Source organism: Pongo pygmaeus, chromosome 19, assembly GCF_028885625.2.
Source record: "Pongo pygmaeus isolate AG05252 chromosome 19, NHGRI_mPonPyg2-v2.0_pri, whole genome shotgun sequence".
Lineage (NCBI taxonomy): Eukaryota > Metazoa > Chordata > Mammalia > Primates > Hominidae > Pongo > Pongo pygmaeus.
Genome location: NC_072392.2, coordinates 100,725,133 through 100,745,122, shown reverse-complemented (window position 1 = coordinate 100,745,122; position 19,990 = coordinate 100,725,133). Strand labels below are relative to the sequence as shown.

The following is a 19,990-nucleotide window of genomic DNA, read 5'->3' as shown; positions in this document are numbered from 1 at the left end:
ACTGCACTCCAGCCTGGGCGACGGAGTGAGACTCTGTCTCAAAAAAAATAAAAATAAAGTAAAATAAATAAACATACTGGCCTTTCCAGTGTGGCACCTCTGATGAAAAACTAAATTGGCCGTCCCAAAACATCAAACACCCTCTGTGAATCAGGCCAAGCTCTTCCCTCCTGGTCTACAAGGCTGGGTGGGATGGGTCTGTCTGCCTCCAGCCTCACCCAGAGCCTGCAGAATCTTGTAAACCTCTTTTGGCACCTCAGGCCAACAGAGCGGGGGTCCAGGGGCTCACCAGGACAGGCAGAGGTCAGCATGGGCAGGGTGCGTTCCTCCTCACTGTGCTGGCGATAGCGACGCACGAATTCTTTTTGACTCTCCAGGATACTAAAATCCGCAGCTATCGTCGTATCAAATACATAGTGCACCCCTGCAGGAGAGAGGAGCATATTCAGCTTAAATCATGTACTAAAAGATCTACTTTTAGGCTTCCTCTTTTTTTTTTTTTTGAGACACAGTCTTGTTCTGTCACCCAGGCTAGAGCGCAGTGGCATAATCTCGGCTCACTGCAACCTCCGCCTCCCAGGTTCAAGTGATCCTCCCACCTCAGTCTCCCGAGTAACCGGGATTACAGGTGCCCACCATTATGCCTGGCCAATTTTTGTATTTTTTAGTAGAGATGAGGTTTCACCATGTTGGCCAGGCTGGTCTTGAATTCCTGGCCTCAAGTGATCTACCCACCTTGGCCTCCCAGAGTACTGGAATTACAGGCGTGAGCCACTGCGTCCAGCCAATACTTCCTCATTCTTACTCATTTTTGCTTTCTCACGTTTAAGAGACAAACTTAAAGCATAGATTCTACAGGCGTCTCTCCTAAGATAATAAAATCAGTCTTGGTTCTTATCTATTCCTAATGGCCTAAGTTCAAGACCGTGTGCTTTACCTTTTATTTTGTAAACAATGAGCGTGTATGATTTTTCACAATGAAATATGTATGTTCTCTCTCATGCTTCTTCCCTCTCTACATCTACATTTTAAAACACCTTACTCCATATATAAATTAATGAAATATTACAACATACCCACAGCATTCCCTTCCAATTCACAGGCAAATTAAATTTCAGTCTGTGATGGTTCTTGATGTGTTTAAAAGTAGAATGTACAGTAAAAGTATAGAATGGCTGGGCATACTTTTATAATGGTTTAAATTTTTATACTGAATTTTTTTTTTTTTTTTTTTGAGACGGAATCTCACTCTGTCGCCCAGGCTGGAGTGCAGTGGCGCGATCTCGGCTCACTGCAAGCTCTGCCACCCAGGTTCATGCCATTCTCCTGCCTCAGCCTCCCAAGTAGCTGGGACTACAGGCGCCCGTCACCACACCTGGCTACTTTTTTGAATTTTTAGTAGAGACGGAGTTTCACTGTGTTAGCCAGGATGGTCTTGATCTCCTGACCTCGTGATCCACCCGCCTCTGCCTCCCAAAGTGCTGGGGTTACAGGCCTAAGCCACCATACCCGGGCCTTTTTTTTTTTGAGACAGTCTTGCTCTGTCACCCAGGCTGGAGTGTGGTGACGCAATCTCAACTCACCGCAACCTCTGCTTCCCGGGTTTGAGCGATTCTTGTGCCTCAGCCTCCCGAGTAGCTGGGATTACAGGTGCCTCCCACCATGCCGGGCTAATTTTTGTATTTTTAGTGGAGATGGGGTTTCGCCATGTTGGGCCAGGCTGGTCTCAAACTCCTGGCCTCAGGTGATCTGCCCCCTCGGCCTCCCAAGGTGCTGGGATTACAGGCATGAGCCACCGTGCCGGCCTGATTTTTTTAATTTTAAATTTTTTGTTTCTCCCCCTCCCCAGGTAACAAAGCTGAGAGAAAATGCAACTAGTTATAAGAAATATTAGGCTGGGCGCAGTGGCTCACGCCTGTAATCCCAGCACTTTGGGAGGCCAAGGCAGGTAGATCACGAGGTCAGGAGATCGAGACCATTCTGGCTAATATGGTGAAAACCCATCTTTACTAAAGATACAAAAAATTAGCTGGGCGTGGTGGCGGGCACCTGTAGCCCCAGCTACTTGGGAGGCTGAGGCAGGAGAATGGCATGAACCTGGGAGGCGGAGCTTGCAGTGAGCCAAGATCATGCCACTGCACTCCAGCCTGGGCGACAGAGCGAGACTCCATCTCAAAAAAAAAAAAAAGAAATATTATAAATTTTCGGCTGGGCACAGTGGCTCACGCCTGTAATCCCAGCACTTTGGGAGGCCAAGGTGGGCAGATCACGAGGTCAGGAGATCAAGACCATCCTGGCTAACATGGTGAAACCCCATCTCTACTAAAAAAAAAAAAAAAATTAGCTGGGCATGGTGGCGGGCGCCTGTAGTCCCAGCTACTCAGGAGGCTGAGGCAGGAGAATGGCGTGAACCCGGGAGGTGGAGCTTGCAGTAAGCTGAGATGGCGCCACTGCACTCCAGCCTGGGCGAGAGAGCAAGACTCCATCTCAAAAATAAACAAAAAAAAGAAATATTACAAATTTTAAAATATTACATTAAGAAATCAATTTCACTGTGGATACATTTTATTGATATATAATATTCCGTTACATAATTTTAACAATCTATCCCCAAATAAGGGCTTTCATCATGAGAAAATATAGCATTTGACAACTTTGATCTTCAGTATAACTAACCTAACCCAAGGCTTTACGATGACAAGCATGAAGGAGCGACCTAACGTGTGTGCACCTGTCGTTGTAGCTGGGTTTCAGCTGCAGCACATTATGTGCTAGACGACCAGGCCTTGTTAGAGCCCAGGCACCTAGGGCACAGGGAGCATCAGGACCCCCAGGCTGCTGCTCAGACTTCAAGCCTGTCCTGATGATCCTTAATCCAAATATCATTTTATTTCACCAGTAATCCCCAATATATCTACATCTATGTACTTATTTAGCAGAGATGGGATCTTGCTATATTGTCCAGGCTGGTCTTGAGCTCCCGGCCTCAAGCAATCTTCTGGTCTTGGCCTTCCAAAGTGCTGGGATTACAGGCATGAGCCACCAAACCTAACCAATATTTACAATTTTTAAAAGCCGCTGTAGAATAATAAAAACTCTTGGCCAGGCGTGGCAGCTCATGCCTGTAATCCCAGCACTGTGGGAGGCCGAGGCGGGCAGATCACGAGGTCAAGAGATTAAGACCATCCTGGCCAACATGGTGAAACATCATCTCTACTAAAAATACAAAAATTAGCTGGGAGTGGTGGTGCGCACCTGTAGTCCCAGCTACTTGGGAGGCTGAGGCAGGAGAATCTCTTGAACCCGGGAGGCAGAGGTTGCAGTGAGCCGAGATCGCATCATTGCACTCCAGCCTGGGGCACCAAGAGCGAGACTCTATCTTAAAAAAACAAACAAACAAACAAACAAACAACAACAAAAAAACCTCTTATTTGGCAACTCGCTCAGTTTTCCTTTTCTGAACTTGCACATTGACCATCATGCTATGAGGATGCTCAAGGCTGTAAAAGCCCCTCTATAAGCAAATGGAGGGAGGCAGTTCCAGTTTGACCAAAGCAGAAGACGCAGAAGCATCATCCATCAACATTTCAGGCAGTATTATTCCAGCGTTGACGTCCGAGTTCTTTGATTATATTCTTAAATTTCTACCTTTCATTCCTCAAGTAAAGAACACAAGCCCATTCCCTTTCTGCTCTGCTCTTCAGAGAGCTTCTTGGGAAACCAGATACTAATCATTTCAGAAGTGACTGTTTGTCAAATACACACCCTCTGGGGGTAAGGGGTGACTTGGAGGTTGCTGGACCAGTGTGGGAATCTCCCAGTGTCCTGTCCGTGTTGTCAGAAGGCGGTCACTGTTTGGTCCCAGAGAGGTCAGCTCCCACTGTGTAACAAAACACCTGTCTGTGCACAGCAAAGGAGAAAAGTGACACTCGCCTACCATCGATCAGAGGCTGGGTTTCATGACACACTGGACATGGTCTTTTTACGTTCCAAGAGACTTTTGGAAGTTGCTTATCTACCCTGCATCCTTGAAAAACGAACTTTAGAGATTAAAAAGGGCGCTTATAAACTCAAGTTATACATTCCCAATTTATCAAAAGATGACTCACCAAGACTTTTGAGGAAACCACAGAGTCTTCTGGATGCATCAGTTACACTGAGGTTGAATTTAGCAGCAAAATAAGGCAAAGATTGAGGACACACAGACACTACCAGCACTTTGTGCTTTGAGGTATCACATTTCTAGAAGGAGAAAGAGAGAATGTCAGGTATCTGCTGATTACACAAGGAGTAAAAGTTACACACCTTGATGAGAAATTCAGAACAACATAATAGATGGTCTATGCAAAGACTAATTAAAAATAGACAAACACTGGCAAACATAATTAAGAAAAAGGAGAAAAAAATCAGGATTATGGTGAGGTTTGGGCTTCTGGTAAATATTTTTTAAAAGTCAGGATTTAAAAAATGAAACATGAGCTGGCTTCAGTGGTGCATGCCTACAGTTCCAGCTACACAGGAGGCTGAAACAGGAGGATCGCTTGAGGCCAAGAGTTCGAGACTGCAGAGCACTATAATCACACTTAGGAGCAGCCATAGCCACTGCACTCTAGCCTGGGTGACAGAGTAATACTCTGTCTCAAAAAAAAAAAAAAAAAAAAAAAAATAGAGTTTCACTCTTGTTGCCCAGGCTACAAGTGCAGTGGCGCGATCTCAGCTCGCTGCAACCTCTGCCTCCCAGGTTCAAGCGGTTCTCCTGCCTCAGCCTCCCAAGTAGCTGGGATTACAGGGACCTGCCACCACACCCAGCTAATTTTTTGTCTTTTTGGTAGAGACGGGGTTTTGCCATATTGGGCAGCCTGGTCTCAAACTCCTGACCTTGTGATCCACCTGCCTCGGCCTCCCAAAGTGCTGGGATTACAGGCGTGAGCCACCTGGCCTGGCCGATACTCTGTCTTAAAAGAGACATGACTACACATCTAAGAGACTTTGTCAATTTCAAGAACAATGTTATATCAGTAAATGTGAATATCTGGAAAAAATAAACAATTTTAAAGGGAAAATACAAATTACAACATTGGCCAATGAATAACTGAAATTACTACACAACAATAAAAAAAACCACACACACTAAAATGGTATCCAGAGATGCCTCTTAAAAGTCATCAGCCCGGCTGGGCATGGTGGCTCACACCTGTAATCCCAGAACTGTGGGAGACTGAGGCAGGTGGATCATTTGAGGTCAGGAGTTCGAGACCAGCCTGGCCAACATGGCGAAATCCATCTCTACTAAAAATACAAAAATTAGCTGGCTGTGGTGGCATGTGCCTGTAATCCCAGCTACTCGGGAGGCTGAGGCAGAAGAATCGCTTGAATCCGGGAGGTGGAGGTTGCAGTGAAATGGAGGTTGCAGTGAGCTGAGATCTCTTCACCGCACTCCAGCCTGGGCAACAGAGCGAGACTCCATCTCAAAAAAAAAAAAAGTAACCAGGCCCAAGACGTTTTGTGAGTAAGCCTCATCTACAAACTGTTCTAAAAAAATACTGCATAAACTAGCATAAAACCACAAGGCTATCAATATCCTTAAACCCAAACTAGACGTTGGCAGCGCAAGGGAAGACAGATTCAGATAAAAGAGTCAAGGGCCGGGCGTGGTGGCTCATGCCTATAATCCCAGCACTTTGGGAGGCCAGGGCTGGTGGATAGCCTGAGGTCAGAAGCTCGAGACCAGCCTGGCTAAAAGGGAGAAACCCCATGTCTACTAAAAATACAAAAGCTAGCCAGACATGGTGGTGCGCACCTGTAATCCCAGCTGCTCAGGGGGCTGAGGCAGGAGAACTCCTTGAACCCAGGAGGTGGAGGTCGCAGTTAGCCAAGATTTGGCCACTGCACTCAAGCCTGGGCGACAGAGCGAGATTCCATCTCAAAAAAGTGTCAAGAAATAGACACGCAGCACAAGGGTGGGGTGGAAGTAATGGGGGAAAAAAAAAAGAAGGCCAGGTACGGTGGCTTATGCCTGTAATCCCAGCACTTTGGGAGGCCAAGGTGGGTGGATCACTTGAGGCCAGGAATTCAAGATCAGCCTGGCCAACATGGCGAAGGCCGAAAAAAAAGAAGGAAATGGATGCACACCTATCAATATATGAGAGTTGGGATAATATTTCAGGTCAATGGGGGAAGAACAGAAGATGCTGGAACAATTTGATTTTTTCAAATAGAAAATAATGTATCTGGCCGGGGGGCGGTGGCTCACGTCTGTAATCCCAGCACTTTGGGAGGCCGAGGCGAGCAGATCACTTGAGGTCAGGAGTTCAAGACCAGCCTGGCCAACATGATGAAACCCCATCTCTACTAAAAATACAAAAATCAGCTGGGCATGGTGGTGCCTGCCTGTAACCCCAGCTACTTGAGAGGCTGAGGTAGGAGAATTGCTTGAACCCAGGAAGGAGAGGTTGCGATGAGCTGAGATCACGCCACTGCACCCAGCCTGAGAGACACTGAGAGACTCCATCTCAAAAAAGAAAAAAAAGGAAAAAGAATGTATCCACATCTCACACCATACTAAAATATAAGTTGTAGACTGGACAAGCAGCATAAGATAAAATATAAACTGTCAATAAACATAATCTAGGGTAACCAACTTCCCTAAATAAGAAAACGCAAATGAGATACAATTTTCTACGCGTCAGGTTGGAAAAGACTGAATTTGATATTGAATGTGGCCAGGATGGCTGCACACAGCTGTTTCCCCATCACTTAGGGAAGTATAAACTAACTTCCCTAAATAAGAAAATGCAAATGAGATACAATTTTCTATGCGTCAGGTTGGAAGAGACTGAATTTGATATTGAATGTGGCCAGGATGGCTGCACACAGCTGCCCCATCACTCAGGGAAGTATAAACTAACTTCCCTAAATAAGAAAATGCAAATGAGATACAATTTTCTACGCGTCAGGTTGGAAGAGACTGAATTTGATATTGAATGTGGCCAGGATGGCTGCACACAGCTGCCCCATCACTCAGGGAAGTATAAACTAACTTCCCTAAATAAGAAAATGCAAATGAGATACAATTTTCTACGCGTCAGGTTGGGAGAGACTGAATTTGATATTGAATGTGGCCAGGATGGCTGCACACAGCTGCCCCATCACTCAGGGAAGTATAAACTAACTTCCCTAAATAAGAAAATGCAAATGAGATACAATTTTCTACGCGTCAGGTTGGAAGAGACTGAATTTGATATTGAATGTGGCCAGGATGGCTGCACACAGCTGCCCCATCACTCAGGGAAGTATAAACTAACTTCCCTAAATAAGAAAATGCAAATGAGATACAATTTTCTACGCGTCAGGTTGGAAGAGACTGAATTTGATATTGAATGTGGCCAGGATGGCTGCACACAGCTGCCCCATCACTCAGGGAAGTATAAACTAACTTCCCTAAATAAGAAAATGCAAATGAGATACAATTTTCTACGCGTCAGGTTGGAAGAGACTGAATTTGATATTGAATGTGGCCAGGATGGCTGCACACAGCTGCCCCATCACTCAGGGAAGTATAAACTAACTTCCCTAAATAAGAAAATGCAAATGAGATACAATTTTCTACGCGTCAGGTTGGAAGAGACTGAATTTGATATTGAATGTGGCCAGGATGGCTGCACACAGCTGTTTCCCCATCACTCAGGGAAGTATAAACTAACTTCCCTAAATAAGAAAATGCAAATGAGATACAATTTTCTACGCGTCAGGTTGGAAGAGACTGAATTTGATATTGAATGTGGCCAGGATGGCTGCACACAGCTGCCCCATCACTCAGGGAAGTATAAACTAACTTCCCTAAATAAGAAAATGCAAATGAGATACAATTTTCTACGCGTCAGGTTGGAAGAGACTGAATTTGATATTGAATGTGGCCAGGATGGCTGCACACAGCTGCCCCATCACTCAGGGAAGTATAAACTAACTTCCCTAAATAAGAAAATGCAAATGAGATACAATTTTCTACGCGTCAGGTTGGAAGAGACTGAATTTGATATTGAATGTGGCCAGGATGGCTGCACACAGCTGCCCCATCACTCAGGGAAGTATAAACTAACTTCCCTAAATAAGAAAATGCAAATGAGATACAATTTTCTACGCGTCAGGTTGGAAGAGACTGAATTTGATATTGAATGTGGCCAGGATGGCTGCACACAGCTGCCCCATCACTCAGGGAAGTATAAACTAACTTCCCTAAATAAGAAAATGCAAATGAGATACAATTTTCTACGCGTCAGGTTGGAAGAGACTGAATTTGATATTGAATGTGGCCAGGATGGCTGCACACAGCTGCCCCATCACTCAGGGAAGTATAAACTAACTTCCCTAAATAAGAAAATGCAAATGAGATACAATTTTCTACGCGTCAGGTTGGAAGAGACTGAATTTGATATTGAATGTGGCCAGGATGGCTGCACACAGCTGTCCCATCACTCAGGGAAGTATAAACTAACTTCCCTAAATAAGAAAATGCAAATGAGATACAATTTTCTACGCGTCAGGTTGGAAGAGACTGAATTTGATATTGAATGTGGCCAGGATGGCTGCACACAGCTGTCCCATCACTCAGGGAAGTATAAACTAACTTCCCTAAATAAGAAAATGCAAATGAGATACAATTTTCTACGCGTCAGGTTGGAAGAGACTGAATTTGATATTGAATGTGGCCAGGATGGCTGCACACAGCTGTCCCATCACTCAGGGAAGTATAAACTAACTTCCCTAAATAAGAAAATGCAAATGAGATACAATTTTCTACGCGTCAGGTTGGAAGAGACTGAATTTGATATTGAATGTGGCCAGGATGGCTGCACACAGCTGCCCCATCACTCAGGGAAGTATAAACTAACTTCCCTAAATAAGAAAATGCAAATGAGATACAATTTTCTACGCGTCAGGTTGGAAGAGACTGAATTTGATATTGAATGTGGCCAGGATGGCTGCACACAGCTGTCCCATCACTCAGGGAAGTATAAACTAACTTCCCTAAATAAGAAAATGCAAATGAGATACAATTTTCTACGCGTCAGGTTGGAAGAGACTGAATTTGATATTGAATGTGGCCAGGATGGCTGCACACAGCTGTTTCCCCATCACTCAGGGAAGTATAAACTAACTTCCCTAAATAAGAAAATGCAAATGAGATACAATTTTCTACGCGTCAGGTTGGAAGAGACTGAATTTGATATTGAATGTGGCCAGGATGGCTGCACACAGCTGCCCCATCACTCAGGGAAGTATAAACTAACTTCCCTAAATAAGAAAATGCAAATGAGATACAATTTTCTACGCGTCAGGTTGGAAGAGACTGAATTTGATATTGAATGTGGCCAGGATGGCTGCACACAGCTGCCCCATCACTCAGGGAAGTATAAACTAACTTCCCTAAATAAGAAAATGCAAATGAGATACAATTTTCTACGTGTCAGGTTGGAAGAGACTGAATTTGATATTGAATGTGGCCAGGATGGCTGCACACAGCTGTCCCATCACTCAGGGAAGTATAAACTAACTTCCCTAAATAAGAAAATGCAAATGAGATACAATTTTCTACGCGTCAGGTTGGAAGAGACTGAATTTGATATTGAATGTGGCCAGGATGGCTGCACACAGCTGCCCCATCACTCAGGGAAGTATAAACTAACTTCCCTAAATAAGAAAATGCAAATGAGATACAATTTTCTACGCGTCAGGTTGGAAGAGACTGAATTTGATATTGAATGTGGCCAGGATGGCTGCACACAGCTGCCCCATCACTCAGGGAAGTATAAAGCGACACAGACATTTTCAAGCCATTTGCAAAAACCGCTGGCACCACAGAATTAAGTCTCTAGTAATCTGCAAAGCTGCATCCACTAAGTCTGTTCAACATAACAAAAAGGCCAAGGGTGAGCAGGTGGCGACGGGTACGCACGGCGAACCTGGCTGACGGGTGGGGGGCATCTCCCGGTTCAAACCATCCTATCCAGGCAGCCTGCTGCTTGCTAATGGAGCTCCTGTGCAACTGCATATAAGTCAGGGTACACCCAGACACAACTAATGCTGGTAACACAGAGGACATGTGTCTCTATCTGTAATTATGATCTAGGTCACGTGTGGTGGCTGATGCCTGTAATCCTAACAGTTTGGGAGGCTGAGGCTGGAGGATCGCTTGAGCACAGGAGTTCAGGACCAGCCTGGGCAACATGGCAAAACCCCGTCTCTACAAACAATACAAAAATTAGGCAGGTGTGGTAGCATGCGTCTGTAGTCTCAGCTGCTCTGGAGGCTACAGGGAGCCTCCGGAGGCAGGAGGATCACCAGAATCTCCCCACTGAGACTCTCTCCACTGCACTCCAGCCTGGGTGAGGCCCTGTCTCAGAAAGAAAACTGCCCCACTGCACTCCAGCCTGGGTGAGGCCCTGTCTCAGAAAGAAAAACTGCCCCACTGCACTCCAGCCTGGGTGAGGCCCTGTCTCAGAAAGAAAAACTGCCCCACTGCACTCCAGCCTGGGTGAGGCCCTGTCTCAGAAAGAAAAACTGCCCCACTGCACTCCAGCCTGGGTGAGGCCCTGTCTCAGAAAGAAAAACTGCCCCACTGCACTCCAGCCTGGGTGAGGCCCTGTCTCAGAAAGAAAAACTGCTCCACTGCACTCCAGCCTGGGGGAGGCCCTGTCTCAGAAAGAAAAACTGCTCCACTGCACTCCAGCCTGGGGGAGGCCCTGTCTCAGAAAGAAAAACTGCCCCACTGCACTCCAGCCTGGGTGAGGCCCTGTCTCAGAAAGAAAAACTGCTCCACTGCACTCCAGCCTGGGGGAGGCCCTGTCTCAGAAAGAAAAACTGCCCCACTGCACTCCAGCCTGGGTGAGGCCCTGTCTCAGAAAGAAAAACTGCTCCACTGCACTCCAGCCTGGGGGAGGCCCTGTCTCAGAAAGAAAAACTGCTCCACTGCACTCCAGCCTGGGTGAGGCCCTGTCTCAGAAAGAAAAACTGCCCCACTGCACTCCAGCCTGGGTGAGGCCCTGTCTCAGAAAGAAAAAACTGCTCCACTGCACTCCAGCCTGGGTGAGACCCTGTCTCAGAAAGAAAAACATTGTGATCTAATTGATGCTGGATGACTTGCCCACAAGAAGATGCCATGGGGATGAATGGCAAACGCTGAGAAGGCTCCTTGGTTGTCCCCTATGCCACCACACTTGTGCCAGTCAGTGTTTCTTGAGGCCACTACCTTGCTCTAGCAAACTACCTACTGTGAATGGGCTCCTACACCCTGGGCAGCGTAGGATGCTGATGCTTCCCATGGAGGTGACAGCATGGAAACCAAGAAGTGCTTTTCAGCCTCATCTGCCTTTGTCTCTTTCTCTGTCTTTCACCTGTGATATGGTTTGGCTCTGTGTCCCCACCCAAATCTCATGTGAAACTGAAGGCTGGGCCTGGCGGGAGGTGACCGGGTCATGGGGGCGGATCTCCCACTTGCTCTTCTCGTGATAGTGAGTCCTCACAAGATCTGGTTGTTTACAAGGGTGCAGTACCTCCCCCTTTACTTGCTCTCTCCTGCTGCCACGTGAAGACATGCTTGCTTCCCCTTTGCTCTTCCGCCATGATTGTTTCCTGAGGCCTCCCCAGCCATGTCTCCTGTAGAGCCTGCGGAACTGTGAGTCAATTAAACCTCTCTGCTTTATAACTTACCCAGTGTCAGGTAGTTCTTTGTAGCAATGTGAAAATGGACTAATACAACCTGTCTCACGGAAAGATAAGTGGCACCTCTTGTTCTGTATAGGAGGTCTGCAGGGATGAGCTAAAGGAAGGAGCTTTGGGAATTTTTATTTCCTTGGAGCATCTCTGCCTTGCCCCAAGCTGATCAGTCTATTAGAACATAACTCTCGTGTCCGAAAACGTGCAGCCAAGGCAGAACAGCAGGAGCTCCGGCTCTGTGCTGCCCACATGATCACCAACACCCGTGTTACCTGACCTCACCAGGCAGAGGCCCTGCTTAAGCCACAGGAGCCTGAGGGGTGGTGCCAGCCCCCAACCACTGCCTGAGCATCATTAAGGGAGCATGAAATTGTGTAGGGATTTTGCTCTTGATGGAGAGGTTTGGAAGAAGGTCAAAGCAGGACGTCAGCAACACCGGGAAAAGGCTGAGGTGTGCGTCCGATGTCCCAGCAGAGGCTTCTGTGCAGGAAGCCAGGCCTCACCTCCACCTCCTCCAGGTCGGCTCCCCAGCATCAGCAAATACCCCGAATGCCTTACCTTGTTAAGGTTCAGAACGCGGAAGAAGTCCTTGGCATTTTGCTGGGAAAGTTGGACTCCTTCCTCTGCAGTCACACAGCTGTCACATGCCAGGCAGTCGCTCAAAAATATCTTGGCATCAGCCAACTTGTGGAATTCTCCCTTCTATGAAAGAAAGATGACGTTTCAGCATGATTATTCAACAAATACTCTTTAATGTGCTTCTTTAGAGAGGGTAACACCCATATACAGAATTCACAGTAAACATTGGAGATAATACCAGGGTCCAGGCCTGGTGCTCAAAGGGCTGGAAGCAGGACAGTCTCTGCCACTGAGCAGCTCAAGGTGGTGAAGGGACACAGGACACAGGGCCCAGGCCCAGGCGACAATGACACTAGGGAACCATGCAGATGACAAGGGTGGAACCCAGCCCTAGCACTGTCACGTGGTAGGAAGTAAATGACCCCTGTGTTCTGGAAGCTGACCCCACTGGCCCTTCCTTCCTTCTAGACCCCTTCCCTCTTTGGTGCCTGTGATCCAGCCCTCTGACTGCTCCTCTAGCTCTGCGCTCCCTCTTACCATCCCAGGGTTCCCTGAGGCCACCCACAGCCCTGGCCTCTCCCTTGAGGCTCAGAACTGTACAACTCAGTGCTGGCTCTGGGTTTGCACTCGGACATGTAACAAGATGCTCATCCTGACCTGGATGTAGAGTCACTCTTTGACCCCTTCCACCCTCTCCTTCCTGACTGGCCCTTGTGCCCCCCGACATCTGCTAAAACATAAACCACACCTCTGCTCTGCTCAGACAGCTGCCCCTCACACAGAGGGCCTGAGCAAAGCCAGTGGCCCGTCTGCCTGGGTCCCATCACAGACCCCTTGGTCTCCACACGTCCAGCCCCACTGGCCCTTGCTGCTCTCGCCATCCCTCTGCATGAAGCGACCTCTAAGAGCCCCAGGCTCGCCCTGGGTGGCCTTCGGCAGAGACGATGTCCAACACCTGCTAAAACAGCACCACCCCCTCACCCGTCTCTTCCCTCCCCACCCATCTGTACTCATGTTGCTGATTGCTAGCAGGATTCTGTCCTTCCTCGCTAAAATGTAAGCTCATGAGAGCTTGAACACTGTCTTGTTCTCTTGTTCCCCAGCACCTCCAACACGTACTGCACACAGACAGTGCTCAATAAATAACTGGTGGAAGAACATATGAATACTCTGAAGCTTACAGGAGTAATGTCAATAAATTACAGAAGCTCCTCAAGTAGTCCATGCATTTGTTTTTCTTTAAAACATGATTTGACAGGAGACAGCTGTGGATGTGCCCCCTCCGTCCATAGCGTGCTATGAACGGCAGCACAGGTGTCACCTCTGCCTCCTGCCTACGCATGACCCCATGTCTCTGTGCAGCCCACTCACCCTGGGATCTTGTTCTGCTGCAGATGGGCACTCAGGAGCAGATGGGCACTCAGGAGGTCCGCATGGGGCTCAAGAGTTTGTGCTTCTAACAAGTTCCCAGTGGGTCGAAGCTACAGCTCCACTCCAAACGTCTGGTGCCCACAGCTGCATGAATTCTGCCTCCACAGCCCATCCCCATTGAGGTACCCATGACCAAACTGCAGCCCTCACCCAGCAGTGCCTCCTCCCTGCCTTGCCACCAGACATGCTGTGTATAACCCAGTCCTTCCGTAAGTTTTCATAGTCCAGGTCTGATTCCCTCCTCACCCCTCACATTCTTTCTTCTTATTCCTCCTGTCTTCCACGCTGATGCATTCTGCAGAAGTCCTGTTCCCTTTTATCAGGCCCGCTGGCCTCACTCAGCCCAGGGCAGCCCTGCCACCTGCACTTCCAGCAGAGTGCTCTCCTCACCAAACCCCAGACTCACACACCGTAGAAGGCCCAGTGTCTGTGGAGCTAAAACTGCACTCCCTTCCCTGCACTATGTCCTCTGTTCTGTCTCTACCACTCTGGTAGACTTGCCCAGGCCCACCACCTCTGCCTAGGCTCTCAAAGCTGCCACCCAAGTGGCTTCCTGCAATTCTTCCCCTACTCTAGCCAGCTTAAGTCGGTTACCTCCATCACCTTCCCTAAAACAAACACCTGAGTCACCCCCTCACAGTCTCCACAGCTCTGTCTGCACTGTCATTGACCTGGCCAAGGGGAGCCACTGTCTCTCCCTAGAGCACGTCTGTCCACACCCTTCTCTTGCCTGGTGTGCCAGTGCCCTTCCCCACACTCCCACTCTGAATTCCGACCACTCTTCAGGGTCCACTCCATTAACCCCAACCCAACTCCTCTCACCCTAACTGTGTCCATCACTGACCTGGCAGGGCGCCCGCTTAGGCTGTGTACACACGTTATCTCATCCTCACCACAGTCCTGGGAGGGAAGTAACCCTACTCCCCAGGCCTCTGATAAGGAAATGAGGCTCACAGGGCTTAGATATCTGTCCACGATGACACAACCAGAGGGCAGGTGAGGGAGGCCCCTGGGGCCGGCCACTCAGGCGCACTGGCCCCAGCTGCTTCCAGGGCTGCAATGCACCCTGCCTCTCCTCTGCCTGTGGCCAGCTCTTTGGCTGCTTGTCCCAGGCCCTGTTGCTCCCTAAGCCCCACAGTCCCCACAGCCCTGGCACACAGGGCAACCGGGAGAATGCCTGTCAGATTAAACATGTCAGGACTACTAAACTTAAGGAAAAAATATGCTTCTGCCATATTGCCAACTCTCCATTTATAAATTGGTACTAGTACTTTCTAACGGTAGACTGACCTTAACCTCTCCCAACACCTTTCACTCAGTAAAACAGGGATAATGGCCAGGCTTACATGTAATGTTTCCTCTGGGCGTGAAATGAGACTGCATGTAAAATGACATTCTTTGTTTTGAGACGGAGCCTCACTCTGTCGCCCCGGCTGGAGTGCAGTGGCGTGATCTCAGCTCACCTCAACCTCCGCCTCCTAGGTTCAAGCAATTCTCCTGCCTCAGGCTCCTAAGTAGCTGGGATTACAGGCATGCACCACCATGCCCAGCTAATTTTGTATTTTTAGTGGAGATGGGGTTTACCCATGTTGGTCAGGCTGATCTTGAACTCCCGATCTCAGGTGATCCACCCACCTCGGCCTCCCAAAGTGTTGGGATTACAGGCGTGAGCCACCATGCCTGGCCGTAAAATCACATTCTTGAGAGTTGGGCTCAGGTTACGTATCCAATAAACAGAGACCATCGCTACTAGCTAAGGAGAATTTAAAAACAAGAACTGAATTAGAAAAGAGGCCAGGGGCAGTGGCTCACGCCTGTAATCCCAGCACTTTGGGAGGCCGAGGCAGGAGGATCTCTTGAGCCCAGGAGTTCAAGACCAGTCTGGGCAACACAGTAGAACTCCATCTCTACAAAAAAATAAAAATAAAAAATAAATTAGCTGAGCATGGTGGTGCATACTTGTAGTCCCAGCTACCAGGGAGGCTGAGGCAGGAGAATCACTTGAGCCTCGGAGGACGAGGCTGCAGTGAGCCATACAGTGAGCCACTGCACTCCAGCCTAGGTGACAGTGAGACCCTGTCTCAAAACGGGGAAAAAAAAAATTAAAAGAAGAAATCCAGTATTACACCACGTTTTCTTTGTTCCCAACGCAGTGTGTTTTGGTGTAGTGTGTTCTGAGAAGACAGGCCTTGTGCCACTGATGGACTGTCTCACACATGCCTTTATTAGCCCCTTCAAGTTTATTTCAGTCTTGGAGACGGAGTCTTGCTCTGTTGCCCAGGCTGGAGTGCAGTGGCACGATCTTGGCTCACTGCAAGCTCCGCCTCCCGGGTTCACGCCATTCTCCTGGCTCAGCCTCCCAAGTAGCTGGGACTACAGGCGCCAGCCACCACGCCCGGCTAATTTTTTGTACTTTTAGTAGAGATGAAGTTTCACTGTGTTAGCCAGGATGGTCTCAATCTCCTGACCTCATGATCCGCCTGCCTCGGCCTCCCAAAGTTCTGGGATTACAGCCACCATGCCTGGCCTATTTCAGTCTTTTTTTTTGGGACAGAGTCTCACTCTGTTGCCCAGGCTGGAGTACAGTGGTGCAATCTCAGCTCACTGCAACCTCTGTCTCCCAGGGTCAAGCGATTCTCCTGCCTCAGCCTCCTGAGTAGCTGGGATTACAGGCGTGCACCACCATACCTGGATAATTTTTGTATTTTTAGCAGAGATAAGGTTTCACCATGTTGGCCAGGCTGGTCTCAAACTCCTGACCTCAAGTGATCCGCCCACCTTGGCCTCCCAAAGTGCTGGGATTCCAGACGTGAGCCAGCGTGCCCGCCGTACTTCAGTCTTCTTTAAAGCAGTGATGTGCACGGTGCCGTGAGCCCCCAAAGAGAAACACATCAGCAGGAATTTACTCTGGGCTGATACTGAAAAATCTACTTGCCTCTCCATTTTCCTGGGCTGGACTCGGTGCATCGGCTGACACATTCTCTTGGTCATCAGTTTTTGTCTTCTTACTACATTCCTTAAAAAAGCAAAGGAACATTATTAATGAATTTTTAATTCGTCTCCCTTAAGAAAATGTGCACCCTCTGACCAATGAAGCTCATATATTTTTACCCTTTCTTTTTTTTAGTTTATTTATTATTTATTTATTTACTTATTTATTTATTTTTTAGACGGAGTCTCGCTCTCACCCAGGCTGGAGTGCAGGGGCGCAATCTCGGCTCACTGCAGCCTCCACCTCCCGAGTTCAAGCGATTCTCCTGCCTCAGCCTTCTGAGTAGCTGGGATTACAGGTGTGCGCCACCACGCCCGGCTAATTTTATATTTTTAGTAGAGACAGGGTTTCGCCATGTTGGCCACGATGGTCTTGAACTGCTGACCTCAGGTGTCCACCTGCCTCGGCCTCCCGAAGTGCTGGGATTACAGGCGTGCGCCACCACACCTGGCTGATTTTTGTATTTTCAGTAGAGAGGGGTTTCGCCACGTTGGCCAGGCTGGTCTGGAACTCCTGACCTCAGGTGATCCACCCGCCTCGGCCTCCCCTCCCAAGGTGCTGGGATAACAGGCGTGAGCCACCGTGCCCGGCCTTCTATTCTTCTAACCTTTCTAGTGTAACACGTACTTAAGGACACACACACATCTCTATTGTTTGCAATAATAAAAAAGCAGAAGCAACTGTAGCCTTCCCCCCACAGGTGAATTCCCCTGGACACAGGTGTACTTAGAATAGGACGCAGCCATCCATCACCAGGGATGAACGACCCATGGAATGTTAGGAAGCCTCCTGCCACGGTGTCACGCACAGAAGAGCCAGCCACAGAGCAGCATCCACAGGAGCCCATTCCGGCAATAACAGCTACAAAATCCCACTGCATGTGCTGCGCGGCTGTTGCCATGGCCTGGAGACAAGCGCGGAAGGCGCCGGTCAGCAGCCGTCACCCGCTTCCGCCCCTGCACCGGCTGCTCGGTGACCCTCAGCGGGTCAGGTTCGAAAACGCCTAAAACCCCCTCGAAACGCTTCTGATCATTCCCGCCACGACCGCTGTTTACTCGGACTGTGGTGCGCGGCACGAGAGGCTCGGTCTCCTTTCGTTTCCGCGCTTCGCGGGCGTGGGAAAGATGGACAAGTTCGGGGAGAACCGCGAAGACCGAGCCCGCCCTGCAGAGCGCAGCGGACCCCGCGCCGGCCGCCTCCACGCCGAGCGGGCCCAGGGTGCCGAGGCCGGGGGCGCCTTGAAGAGCCCTGAGGCGAGCGAGCGGCGGACCCGGGCCGCCAACCTCGGCCGCCCAGAGTCCCACAGGACAGGCACCAGGCGCGAGCCTCCCCGGCCCGCGGCGCTCACCTTGCGCGTGCAGTGCTCACACTTCATCTGGAGCGCGGCGGGCGGGAGGCCGGGCGCCTCAGCCTGCGGGAAGCACCGGGAGACTGGAACACCACTGCCCGCCGCCCGCGGCCCTTTGTTGTCCTCCCCCGACGCGGCCTCACCCCCAGCGGCCGCGCTCGGCCAATGAGAGCACCGGGAGAGGACAAGCCGCCTCCCTGGGCCAATAGGATTCCCCACCCCTACGGCTTTGCCTAGGCCAATGACAGTGTCGGGAAGGGGCGGGCCAGGCCCCAGAGCCAATCGGAGCGCGCGGGGCGGAGCGCAGCCTCACTCCATGTACGGCGCCGCAGGGACCGGGTCCCTGCGCCGGTTTCCGCTTCTCGTGGGTCCTGCGGCGGCGGCGGCGGCGGCGGCCAAGCGGCGTTCCCCAGGGAGTCGGTGAGGGCGCGGACTGTCCCGAGGCCAAGCCGGGGCCGTTCCAGGGTGCTCGGTCCGGTGGTCACGGGGCCTGGAGGCCCCTGGGCCCGCGGAGGCCGCGGCCGGGCTCTGTCAGCCAGCTTGGCGTCGGACACTCGCCTTACTCGCGGCTCCTAACAGGGCGGGCCGGGGGCACAGCCCTCGTCCGCCGCCATTGCTGCTTCACGTCGTGTCACGTAGGCCTGGCGGAGTAGCAGCGCGCATGCGCGGCCTGCCTGGCAGTAACCACGTGATGGACCCGGAAGCACGAGGGCAGATGCTAGATGATGGCCTTTTGACATTTGCGTGTGTTCACTGTGGATAATTTTACCAGGTACATTGATTTGGGCCCTTACAGCTTACAAAGTAAAGATAACACTTACTCCTCCAAGAAATTGATTTCAGCTAAGCAAAACATTGATACAGGGCTATAATGGAAGTGTTGGACTCCTAATTATAAACGTTTTATGAAATTAGTGTATGCGTATTACAGAAATCAGAAATGAGAAGTAAGAACATGTCTTGGGAGAGTGTGACATAAGAAAAATAACTTGTAGGCTTATTTAACAGACACCAGCAGTTCTCAGGATTCCCCATGTTAGAGCCTTTCTTACTGTCCTCTGAGAAATGAAAATGAAATCCAAAGACCCCCAACTGACTACACGAACCCCCTACTGGCTAAGAAGATCCCAGGGTTACCTTGAAGGCAGTTCTCAGCCATGACAGATGGGAGGTGAGACACCTGTTATTAAGGCCGATCCTTGGCTAACTACCGTTAGGTTTTCTTGGCTAAGAGCTTAACGGAAACCAGCGCTTTCGAAAGACTCCACCGTTGACAACAACCCTCTCATTTGCAGTTTCGGCACAATTGACCAGTATTGCTTACTGATAAGAGACACTGGAGTGGTTCTGGTGAGATGACATGACCCTCGTGAAGGGGCCTGAAGCTTCATTGTGCTTGTGTATGTTTCTCTCTTCAAAAATATTCATGACTCCTCCTGTAGCTTGATAAATATGTATATTTACACACTGCTCCGCATAGATTCCTGTTCCGTTTGCCCCTCCCTGGAAGTGTCCGTTTCTTGCTTCTGGCCAGAGGCAGTGCTTCCCTGCCTGTCAGAATGGCCACCCTGCAGGCTGAAACCCTTTATGAGAAATAAAGCTCTCCTTTCCAAATTTATGAATCTCATCATTCTTCAGCTTGCCATTGCCCATCGGGTTCTTCCTGCCTGCTGCACAGACAAAAAGTCAATTCATCAAGATTGCAGCAGGCCAGGAAAAGAGTTTAATTGACACCTGGCAGGCCACACAGGAGACAGTTATTATTCCAATCAGCCTCTCCAAAGGCTCAGCAGTTAGGGGTTTGTTTTTTGTTTTTTTGTTTTTGAGACGGAGTCTCACTCTGTCACCCAGGTTGGAGTGCAGTGGCGCAATCTCGGCTCACTACAACCTCCGCCTCCCAGGTTCATGCGATTCTCCTGCCTCAG

The 19,990-nt window shown here is 49.4% G+C and overlaps 1 protein-coding gene and 1 long non-coding RNA gene across 7 annotated transcripts in view; one reads left to right on the top strand and one right to left on the bottom strand.

The window, feature by feature from the left end:
- Positions 1-18,708, bottom strand: part of NARF (nuclear prelamin A recognition factor) — a 34,063-nt gene extending 15,355 nt beyond the window's left edge. For 3 of the 6 annotated variants that reach the window (XM_063656385.1, XM_063656386.1, XM_063656387.1), the window contains exons 1-6: positions 18,066-18,381; positions 16,661-16,741; positions 12,274-12,417; positions 4,110-4,242; positions 3,766-3,900; positions 290-424 (exon numbers count right to left, since the gene is read on the bottom strand). In XM_063656385.1, coding sequence (XP_063512455.1) covers positions 290-424; positions 3,766-3,900; positions 4,110-4,242; positions 12,274-12,417; positions 16,661-16,741; positions 18,066-18,092 — 655 coding nt within the window. In that variant the 5' untranslated portion in view covers positions 18,093-18,381. Of the gene's footprint in view, positions 1-289; positions 425-3,765; positions 3,901-4,109; positions 4,243-12,273; positions 12,418-16,660; positions 16,742-18,065 lie in introns of all 6 variants that reach the window. The other 3 variants (XM_063656388.1, XM_054456270.2, XM_054456271.2) reach the window with 3 other exon arrangements.
- Positions 18,687-19,679, top strand: LOC134738729 (uncharacterized). Its single transcript, XR_010124695.1, has 2 exons — positions 18,687-19,236; positions 19,361-19,679. It is a non-coding gene; the product is annotated as an uncharacterized LOC134738729 (long non-coding RNA).
- The last annotated feature ends 311 nt before the right edge of the window (positions 19,680-19,990 follow it).